The 11,982-nt window shown below is 41.3% G+C and overlaps 1 protein-coding gene across 3 annotated transcripts in view; it reads right to left on the bottom strand.

Annotated features, from left to right (window-relative positions):
• Nucleotides 1-28: 28 nt before the first annotated feature.
• SH3RF1 (SH3 domain containing ring finger 1) overlaps nucleotides 29-11,982 on the bottom strand; it is a 158,219-nt gene continuing 146,265 nt past the window's right edge. For all 3 annotated transcript variants that reach the window (XM_006026211.3, XM_025207115.1, XM_025207116.1), the window contains exon 12: nucleotides 29-3,710. In XM_006026211.3, the coding sequence (XP_006026273.1) occupies nucleotides 3,542-3,710 (169 nt within the window). In that variant the 3' untranslated portion in view covers nucleotides 29-3,541. The remainder of the gene's footprint in view (nucleotides 3,711-11,982) is intronic.

Genomic DNA, 11,982 nt, shown 5'->3' with positions numbered 1-11,982 from the left:
CCTAAATATGTCTTCAAAGCTATGTTCCTTTCTCCATTAAAAACATATTTTTCTCCCCGTCATGAAGAGCAAACAATACTCTTTTTTATCAGTTTATAGTGCATTTTGCATTGTAGACACAATTTGTGTAAACAAGAATTTGCCGTACCTATTAAATATGGGTTGAAGTCCCACCCCTTGCCTGTAGCTACCTGTATGTCTTCAATGCCCAAAGAACAAAACAGCATGTAACATATGTACTTGCAAAACTGAGGGGGGAATAACTACAGGGGAACACAGAAATAGGTACAGGTACAAGAGGTCACAACAAGGTACCCCTTAATTCACTGGAGGGGAGGCCCTGATTTCAATGGAGTCGTACCTACTTACTCCAGTGATTAATACTACTCTCGTTCTGTAAACATTCACTCCTCTTTAATAATGCAGTGCTGGTAAATCCATTCCAAGCCATTCAAAGTCCTGTTTATCGCAGCATGTTTTAGGTGCATCATTTTTCCAAGTGCTTCTAAAAATAGAGCAAATGCTGGAACACATCCCTCATTCACAGTACACAGAACAATTTTAGCTGCCTCTTCTCTTATGGTTTTTGATAATTTTTGCAACAGAATTTAAAAGTATCCCTGCAGCTACAATCTGAAGGTGATCATCCAAATATGTCAGATGCTCTTTCCTCCAGGGAAGGCATTTTACAACTTGCATATACCTGAGGATACACTGACAGGCTGATCTAAACTTATTTAAATTGGGCCTGATCAGATTGGCACGGAAATCAGCCTTCTTGCAGTAAAGTTATTCTCAGAAAAGATCAGTCAGGTCATCTAGCCTCACTGCTACCACTGCATTATATTCTGTCTGAAAAAAGTCTCTGCGATGCACTGCATGACATTTGAAGCATTTTTTCATTATAAGCACATATCCTTCTGTGAATTCTGAAATTGTTTTGTTAGTTTTATTTGTAAACTTGTTACAAATACTTTATATTGAATTTGTGCACACAACTTGCACTTCAGCTGTTTGCTATGAAAATATTTATTAGGAATGGGAACTTAATATAGTAAATCAAACACTTAACATTTACCAGACCTCAAAGATAGACATAAACTATTTTACAAAATTTCTTTATGGAATTACACAAAACAAATGCACAGGGTTTGTCTATGTTTACATTGAATTACTCCCAAGCCAAAAACCAAAAATTAACCCTAAAAAGATCACAAAAAGGCATGATAAACTTCATTTTTCATCATTGTTGCACTGGTGTGTAACAAGCCCTTGTTACAAAATATTACTGTTTAAAAAAAAAAAACAATAGAAAATGTATCCCATCTAACAGAGCTATTGTACTAACAGCTGATTTTCAAACTGACTTTACAACATGAAAGCCTATTAATAGAGGTACCTTAGTCACGTAATTTTAAAATATGGAGAATAGAGATAGAAAAAATTAACCTTTAGTAGTCTTTAATATAAAATGCACTAATTTCCCAAAATAAGAATATTATGACACACTAGTGTCAATTTATATTGATGAAAGCTGACACCAGCTTCTTTCTAACTAAAATTCATTTCACAAAACTTTATATATTACATGAATATTCAAGTAAACTATTTCAAAACATTTAAAAGCACAAGAGCTGAATTGTACAGTGTTTCAGATTGTTAACTTAGGAGTGATGTTATCTCCAACTATATATATTTATAGATATATATTTTATTCTTTAAGACCATCGTGACACTACCTGATGTTGCAAGAAATTCCTTTCAGTTAATGTTTATCATTTTTTTCCATTTGCAATTGTTAAAAATAAAAATCTCAGTTGCATTTTAATCAGAAAATTATGACAATGGTTTAACTTGTTGCCAGCTGCTGTATCCCTTCTCTCTGTGTACTGTGGCCACCTCTCCTGTGAGGTGCTGAGCGTTCTCAGCTTCCTATCATTTTGATGGGAGTTGAGGCTGTTCAGCATTTCACAAGTGGCAACAGTGAAGCTGCTGTAATTGGGTAACATTATAAAAAGACAAGCTAAGCTGGATCCTGTCACAGCTGTATACCATGTATCCACCAGTATCAAATTTCAAACAGAACTGTGACAGAGTAACACAATTCTTGCAGGGCTCATTCCTTGTCTCTATCAGCTGGGAGGATGTAAAATATTTTATGAATGGCTCTTAACACTGGACACCTACTGTGTTGAGGGGAGTCGCTCACTAGTCTTGGTCAGTGGCTTTTTGACAATACGAGGGTTCCAGTATCCTTGACATCCTCTGCTGTGGGAAACTTTTGGATCAAAATAACCCACAACAGGAAACTGGAATGAAAAATGTAAATAATGCACAGTTGATATTACTGTGAAAATTCAGTAACACATGCAAGACAATGATGAAGTCAGAACGTACCAAAGTAGCAACGGTTAAAAAATTAGTAACGTTTTCACAGTGTCTTGTACAGCCTTTTACTTTAACACAAGTGCATCACTTACCACCACTATTGCTCAAACATTTTAAACATCTCTTGGTCATGCAGATCATATTGAAAAGAAAATGAAGCAAATTACATTTATTAGGCATTTTTGGACATTGAATACAACTTGAATTTTACTTCAGATTTTCAAACTATCAAACTACAAGTGGTTCCCAGATATCATTTGCTGTAATGTTGGGCTTTAACATTCTTATCTCAGTTATATCCTGAGAGTGCAAAATGCCCGGCAAACTAGCCCCAGATACAGTTAAGCATTGTTAAGTCAAATTCTTGAACAAACAGAAGCTACAGGCATCCTCTTAGTTTCTTCCTATCCATTCTTGAGACTGCTGAAGTTTATTCAGTTGCACTATTATGCCTTTGCCTCCCAGAAATGCTAGCTTGCTTGGGTAATTTATTAAGGAGTAGAACTAGACTTGAGAACAACTGATATTTTCTGTTCTAAGAACAAAACACACAATTCCATTTTTCCCAGTTTGCAAATTTCTATTTGACACCACACCACCACCACCACCACAACTCAATGTTATGCCATAAAACAAAGACTCACTCCATTGTTGTACACAGCTGGGGATGGGGAGAGGGAAAGAAATCTAGCGTATAAATTGGAGGCTATAGCTGAGATAATTGCTTGCTGATAAGGAGAGAATCCAGCTTCCCCTTAACTATCATTTCATAAATTAATAATTTGTTAAAATCATAATCACAAGGATTTAGCTACTACACAAAATTCAAGTTTAAAAAAAAAACAAGAATAAATTAGTTACAGCCTTGTAAACAATTGTTCATTTGTGTAACATACTTGAAAAAACGTTTCTCAGTATAATAAGTCAGACAGGACAAGGCACGCATTACACTTAAGATCCAAAGTGATAAAACCAGCTGATGCCTTCATCTTCCTTGTTCGCTGGTAGAATTGTGCTATAGGACACGGGAGAAACGCACGGGATTTTGTTTATATTAGTCATTTGAATGTTTTCCATGATGGCACTCTTACTGCTAAAACATTTGTGCTATTTTGTAGTGTAGTACATTTCAAATAAGGTGAATTGAATCTTCTCAGATGTTTTCTACAAAGCTGCCAGGGAAAAGGCCTGTTTTTCCATTTCGTTGCAGTGTGCCTTTGAACCAGCCATCCTCACGTTTTTTGTGTACAAAAACTATGTCCCCTTCTTTAAGTTCAAGTTCTGCTTCACTCTGAGGAGGATAGGAAACCACAACCCTGTATCTGTACAATAAAAAACGCATTTTAGTTTAGGGTTTTTAGTTTAGGGCTTGTGAAATTTAGAAAAAAAGTCCTATATTTCTTACAACTTATCAGAAGAGGAAACTGCCTGAAACTGAACAAACAAATAAAAAATAAACCTCATCTTGGAGACAAAACAACAGTAATAAAGAAATCCAAGTCACATGTATACAGGATGTCTTTTATCATAGAATCTTTCAATGAGATCCCTGTAAAGATTTATACGATTGTGGCAAGCAATGGGAACAAAATGTAAACATATTTTTGGTATAAATGTGCTGTTTACTTCCACCTAGAGTAAATCAACAGTAACCAATCCTAATGTGTGCACAGCAGCCATTCTACTTAATTTCCCCACTGCTTAATATAGTGCATATTTTAAACAAATAAGCAAACAAAGCATGAAAAAAAAAACAGAACCCCCCTCAAAAAAAACCCAACACTACCTGAAAAGCATTTAATGTAGAACTTGTATTTTTGTCTGCCTTTCTAGAAACCATTTTCAGGATGAGGGCATGCTGCTATTTTTATTTAGACCAGCGGTTCTCAACCTTTTGCACCTTACGTCCCACCTACGTAAGGTCAAAAAATCCTGGTCCTACTGGTTGGGATGGGGTGGGGGGTGGTCCCCATTGGCCCACCATGGCACTTCCAGTTTCGCTGCTGTGACCCAAGTCCCACCTAGAGGGCCTTCGCATTCCACCTGTCCTCTAGGGTTGAGAAACCCTGATTTAGACAGTACCTTGTACATTTTGGGAGCTAAAAAGGTCAAAGGTCCACCTGAATCCCACAGCCTATAGTGGTCAGATGGTTAAGGCACAGCAGTTTCTGTAAACAGCAACAGACAAGCTTGTCCAACAGCTCTCTCAACTATAACATTGGTCCAATAAAAGATACTGCCTCTTAACTAAAACAGAAAATGCTGAGAAATTCAGAGTAAACATTGACATGCTAGTTGTAACTCACCTTATTTTGTTTAGTACCCGATTCACAATGGCTAATTTTGCATCCACTATCTGCATGCAAAACAGGTTCCCTTTACACAGATGCTCTTTCAGCACATTTTACCTTTTTAAAGGTTAAAGAAAAACAAAAACTAAATATGTACAACAAAATAAGAATCTTCAGAGAAGTGTGCCAACGCAGTAAGTTAGATTTTTTTCAAGGTCTCTTGGAAAAATGTTATTCCTTTAAAAAAAAGGGGTGGTACAGATCAGGAACTACACTTGATCTGAGCCGACAAGAGGCCGAGAAGTGATGAGAATGAATCACTTGTCAAATGTTATATACCTACTGATGTATGAATCAGAGCCACCTCTGAGTTATTAGACCTAGAATGGTTCCTTTAGAACTTTGTGGATTTACTTGATTACATGTTGGAAAAAGAAGCACCATATTTACTTGCATAAAACACACATTTTCCCTCCAAACCAGCTCAGGGAAATTGGGTTGCACATTATATATGAGAGATATAAATCCCCAGAGGTCCAGAAATTTGGTTGCAGGCTAGAGCAGTGACTGTGATAATCGTTGCAGGTCTGGGAGCCACAACAATTAATGCTGCCACTACTCCCCTGATTCCAAATTTCCAGAGCCCTGGGGAGCCCTCCAGCCAGCTGACATGGCCAGTCCCCACCCAGACCTACTGGAGAGCTCTGGACCTGGCATATAGAATCATCTCATGGTTGAACCTATGATGTAACCTCTGGACTACTTGGCAAGACATAGCAGGCTCAGCTCAGGTCATGGAGTTCAACAGAAAGGCTATTTGTTTGTCAAGGAAAAAGTTGAAAGCCAGAAAAGATCTAGCATCACCCCTGGACATGCTTGGTATTGATACATCCTTTCATTTACACTGGCAATGAACTAATTGTTAAATAGCTTTGTGTTTAAGCTCAGACTAAACCAGTGCCTTATGCATATACACACAGTACCAGCTGAATCATATTCAAAAGAAAACTACTGAAAAATGGATCCCAGTCAAGGCACCTGCATGCCTTCTGTTTGGACCCAGTACTACACTTCCCTATAAACATTTGTTCAACTTAGAATGATCTCGGTTGCAGCTTCCAAAGCCGTGTAAAAAACTGTAACCTGAGCACAAAGAAATCTTCCTGTTCTTTCTCTAGTTCAATTTTTGATATCTGGTCTGTAAGCCTGTTACAGCTTTGCAAGTATTCACTTTCTCTACTCCTTTAAACTGTCAGTCTCTGAAAAATGACTTTCCCAGGCTCTCCTTATACTTTGAATTCCCTCATCTTTGCTTTAGACTACTTGCCTTTGCTGCTCTGTATATTGCCAGATACTCTGACATCCATCTTATAATCTAGTGCCTAAGATAGTATATGCTATTCCTTTTGTTTTAAATGGATATATTACCCAATTTATTCTCATATTCACAGAAATCTTTCCCCCCTGCCAAAATTAGGCTGTGTGTCTTAAAAGAGGGGAAGCTGATTTTTCTTAGCTGGAATAGAAATATGCACACACTATACTCCAATGGCTCCTAAGGTGGCAGCCACTTGTCTCTTGCCCAATGAGCAGAAGGATAGAGTCCCGTGTAACACTACAGCTGTAGCTCTTGGCTGTAGCCTGTGTATGAAAGAGCAATTGAGTCAGGGCAAGTGAGCTGCTGCATGTGGTCTGTAATATCTTGATGAGGCTTGTGGTGTGGTGGAAACATTCTGTTTCAGGAACTTATCTAAAGAACTATTAGTGAAGAGATAGTGAAGTAGTGACAGTCTTGCTACTGCTCTTGCACGGGTCTGGTGCCTAGCTTTGTTGCTGTTCTGCTGCACCAGGAAGTTGCTGCTGCCTCATCTCGACTGCCTCCTGGGGTGCCACACTCCCTCGATATTCTATGTTTCCAGAAAGAGTTACATCATGTCACACAGTTGACCACAACTCTGGAAAAAATAATTTCTTCTACATCCTGCCTTCTAAAAACATTATGCATCTTACTTGGAAGTGTGTGTTATGCAAGAAAATGTGGTACTATGCATCCTAAATTGAGTAAGACATGTCTGTCTGTCAGTGTTCATTAGAATCAAGCCTCTCTTTTTATGTAATGACCTGCCCCACAACTTCATATGATTTTTATATATTCCCCCTCTTCAACTTGATTATGTAGAACCATGTTGAGAATCACCATAAAACCACATGGATGTCCTGTAGTCACTCTCATAAACAGCTGTGTAACCAAGCACTTTCACAATAAATGTTGTATTTCAATACACTTGTTAACTTTAAAGACTTTGGGATGTCCAAGTACATTAAGTTGACTGCTTTAGCTCCTTGAAGTAATTAATTATGCTTTTTGTTAAGTGTCACATCCCCTTTGGAAAGCATGTTCACTCAAATCCATTTGAACATTTCTGTGTTCAATAATTCTAAATATTCCCCCAATATGAACCCGGACTTACAGACCTGTGTTTCCCTCAGTATTCCTGGGTCACTTTTTCAATTATGGCTGTTACGTTAGCTTGCTTCAAATGCAGAGTTAAAAGACTCCACTGTGTTTTAATTTATTCTCTTTTTATTAGAATTCTGGAACTTGGTCATTTGGTTTGGGGAACTAATTACATTTGCCCACTGAACAACACCCCTTACCTACGCCAAACCCATTCTATGTTACAATTCCTTTCTTTCTTATTTTCTAAGCCAAGCAGGGAAACTCCTAAAGTTGTACCTTACCCTCCTTGTTCTCTGTAATCAATGATGAAAAACTTTTAACCTCCATAAAAGATCCACATTACTTGTCACTTTTTCCCCTCAATACCCTTCAAAGCACCTATGCATCCCACAGTTCTCATGAACTTTTCATTTGTGAATTTTTTTTGTCTTCACCATTTTGGCCATCTTTTCATTTACAAAGCTGATATATTCTGAATCATATCATAAATCTATGGGGTAAATAGTGTAGGAAAAGCAGTCCTTTCTTGTGCTTTTTCTGTTTTCTTCTCATTTTATACTTCCCTGCCTTTCACTGCCCATAAAACAGTAGGATTACTTCCTACTGAAAAGTAACTGATTTTGAGGCAATTTTATGAGTGCCTCTCTTTGTTCCGTTTTATGAATCAGTAATCTGATCTCTAAATGGAGAAAATCCATGCCTTTTCACATACAGCAAATAGTAGTTAAGGAACACTAGAAGAACAAAAATTATATTTCTATAATGACATCAATTAAAGTCATACAAATTTAATAAGCCCTGCTTTTAATTCTGACTGAGGCCTAAATCTCAATTCTAGCATTATTTGTCATAGCTCATCCAGTTTTCTGGATGAGCAACCTTCTCCAATTTGTCCTCAGGTTAATTTCTTGGCTATGGATGCTGAACCCTTTTGAGGCTTTTGGTGCTACCAGATCCATTTCTCCACTCCTGGTGAACACTTACCCAAGAAGGTCACTTTGTATAACCAGGAAGTTGATGTCATGCAGTCATTTGTGTGGTGGATAAAATTATGAGAACCACTTTAATCAAGAACAAAATTACTCCTGTCCTGCACTGTGACTGGATGAAAGCATTTGCTTGTATTATAATTTAGGACTTGCAGTGATGTGCATTTAAGCTCAATATCAGGTTTTTATCATCATTGTGGGGAAAGGGAGGTTTCCCTTTACAGTACTGTATGCTTCCCATAAACCTTTAAAAACTCACTGAACCCATTCTTCCTATAAGAAATGGTTTTCATTGAAATTCTCCCTTTACCTGTTGTAGAAAACACAGTTAAGCAACTTTTAAACCCGATTAAATAATGTTCTCTTTATATTTGTTAAAAAGCCTAACGTAGTTTCTATTAGGGTAGCCAGCTTCTCTGGAAAAAACCTGGCTAAAGCAGCAGGGGGATTCCATCTTTATTTTGTTGGCAATTATGTCTGTATGAGAATAGGGCCTGAAGGCACTGTATTATTTTGATAGAAACAACAGCATAAGACAGTGGCAGTGAACTCAAGCCTCAGTCCCTGCCTTAAAAACTGACTGAGGAGCATGGGCAAAGGCAATTTAACACACGCTAGGTGCGTCTACACAAGATGTTTACCACGGAGTTGTCTAATTAGCTCCACAATAAACATCTCACATCTATACGTGCAGGGCTGTTAGGAGGGAGGAAGCTAATTAGCTCCGCAGCAGGTTCGTACTTGTAAATACAAGTATTCTCCTTTGGAGTCTTCTACTCCATAGCAATGCATATGTAGATGCTGAACGGGCTGACTCGGGCAAAAGGGTGCTTCAGTGCAGAAGCTGCCTGATGGCTAGCCCCGCACTGGAGCACCCTCATGTCCCAGCCAGCCCCTCCACAGCACATTGAGTCGAGTCAGAGCAGCCCTGGGCTGGGAAGCAGAGCAGCCTTGGGCACTCTGCCAGCTGGGGCTGCTCCAGACCAGTTTAACCTGCTGTGGTCCCCAGCACACCTGCAAATGACCCACGAGCAATAAACTCCAGCACTATATTTGCCAGAGTTTACTGCTTCATGTTAACTGCGTGTGTAGATGCACCCACTGCGAAGCCTGTGGTCAACGATGCAGCATGATCTAAAAAAAGCACTTCACTAAGAGACCTTCTGACTTTTAATCCAACCTGTCATACCCTGGCTTAGCTAAAATGCTTTAAATTTCCCACTATAGTTTCGCAAACTGTAAAATAAAGATATGTATAGAGGTGGGTACTACTGACCTGGGCAGGTGGGAGAAGGGAGTAAAAATGGAAGTCAATTTGTCATTTTGAGGATTCCCAGGCAGAACATCTGTAATAGGGCTCCTTCCCAGGCTAAGACTGCCAAAGAAGTTGCTTACAACCCTGTGGAAGGCAAGGCTGACTGGATTTGAGAGAGTGGTTGGAAAAGTCTTCTCTAGTATCACAAAAATACCATTCTGACGCAAATCCAAGATTACTCTGATTTTAAGATGGACCCCCAATGATTAGATTCTATACATGGAGAATTTGTAAAGTTTTATAATTTTCCATGTAACAATATCTAATTATTGGAAGGTTATCTTAAATTTGTTCCCTCGCATTACAGCAGTGAAAGCAGCGATGGGGGCAGGCAGTGGAGAAGGCAGTAGAGGGGAAAGCAGTAAGGAGCCAGTGGTGGGGAAATCAAGCAGTCCAACCTCTGCCCCTTCACTCCCCAACTTTACTCCCTTGCTGCCTGCTCCCCCTGCAGGCACTTACCTTCCTTATGAGCACACCATAGGCAGAGGAAGAAAAATTTTGGCAGGGGCTGAGCACACGTGCGCATGTGCACGTGCAGCCCCCCCCCGGCAGGAAAGTCTGCAGGGGAAGGGGCAGGGGAAACTGCTGGGGGGGAGGCAGGGGAGAAGTAAAGGAGTCGCTGGGGCGGGGACTAGGCAGGAATCTGGAGGGAGCTGAGCTGAACCGGGCCCCGGATTGGGGCCAGGGCCTGCACCTGCGCAGTTGCCCCTTCCCCCGATCCTGGGGTTGTTGCCCGGTGCCCCCCGCACCAACAAATCTGCCACCCCCCAGCCCTGGCTGCCTCGTTGCAGCAGCCCTGGCCCCACATTGCCTGGGGGGGCCTGGAGCCAGGGGCCGGAGAGGGGCCAGCCTCGGCTGCACTGCTGGGCCGGAGCCCCCAGGATTTCCACGCCTGCCCCAATTCGAACGGGGGATGAAACCATGGCTTGTCCAGGGGGTGCAGGGAGGGGGGTGGCAGCTCTCACTGCTGCATGCATCCTGGGAGCCATGGGGGGCACGTGCCCCCAGATCTGTGCAGTGCAGGGCAGGCTGCCAATATGGTCTGGGTTGCATTTGAGGTGGGCGGCAGTGATACTGGGACAGGGGTTAGGTGGGTTATGGTGAATTTTGGGGTGGCTGCACCCACCCCCCAATAGCCTCCTCCCAGAGCCGCTGCAGCCCTAGCCCCAGCTCACAGTGGCAGCCTGCCCTGTCCTGCATAGATCCAGGTGCACGCGCCCCTCATGCTTCCCAGGGTATAGCAGCAGGAGCCGTGCCTCGCGGAGGAACCACTCACAGCTCAGCCCCCACCCAGCCAGCTGTGCAGTGCCTGCCCCTCCCCTAGCCCCAGTCCAACTCCCTCCCCACCCCTGCTGCAGCCACTGGAAGCCCTCAGCCAGGGTGCCTTGTGGCCCTACCACTGCCCCACATTTGGGGGGGTTAAGCCCCATTAGCCCCTCCCTTCCGCTGTCTATAGAGTATACCTCCTAGCTCTTCCCTCCCCGGTATCAGGCCCTCCACCACCCTGCGTACTCTCATTCTGGATCTGGCAAGCTCTGGCCGCACTCCAGCCTGGGGCATGGAGCACGTGCTTGTTCCAGCCCCTGCTCAGCCAGTAACAGCAGCTCTAGCCCAGGGGGGCTGAGGTTATAGGGGGAGGCGGAGGGAGTGGGGAGGCAGGTGGCTGCTGCAGCTCCAGTCTTGTTCCCAAGATGAAGGACTATTCTCCCCAGGTTAAATGGGGAAAAAACCCCTCGTCTTGGATTCAAGTAAATATGGTACATGATCTTAGTGAACAGCAAATGGTGGATTTAGAGTGCAAATTCATTCCTGTACCTTTAAGGAAGCTATGCCTACTGAAAAAATTTAATTATCACATAAACTGGTAACATTTTCAAGTGCTTTTCAAAAGTGAGGAAAGCACTTAAGAGCCTAACTCTCATTGAAAGTCAATGGGACTTTGGTTGCTTTGTGCCACGTTACTTTTACAAATTTTACAATAAAGCCTGGGGCAGCATATGGTTTCTCCATTGTGGCGTGCAATTGGAATTGTGGCTCTCAGTGAAATGTACAACCTTGCAGGATATTTCACTGTTTATTACATTTTTGTTTTCTCAAAATTTTTTTTTCTTTTCATCAAGCAAATTTACTGTTATCAGTTTGGTCCCTTCCAGTCACCCAGTCCTCCTTATAGTATACCAATTTATCTAATGCAAAATGAGCTCAATGAGGTTTAATTATTTCTTGTAAAGTACTATGAAGACTTCAAGTACAAGGTAAGTGATAAGTGTTATGAAACACAGGCCAAGCACCCTGACTGAAAGAAATGAAAATATGCAACTATAACAGCCTCCAAGTCCACAGAGAGAATTAACCTTTCACAGAAGAGACACAGTGGGCATGTCTACAGGAGATGCTAAATGCGCAGTAGACTAATTCTACTGCGCATTAGCATGACATGACAAAAGCCATGCTAATACACTAATCTAGAGTAGAATTAATATATTGTGCATTAGTGTCAATAAAAGACTGTGCTGGCGCTACTGCACAGTAGCACTG

This window comes from Alligator sinensis, unplaced genomic scaffold (assembly GCF_000455745.1).
Source record: "Alligator sinensis unplaced genomic scaffold, ASM45574v1 scaffold512_2, whole genome shotgun sequence".
NCBI classification, from domain to species: Eukaryota; Metazoa; Chordata; order Crocodylia; family Alligatoridae; genus Alligator; species Alligator sinensis.
Note: the sequence above shows the minus strand (reverse complement) of the source record. Positions and strands in the feature narration are given on the sequence as shown.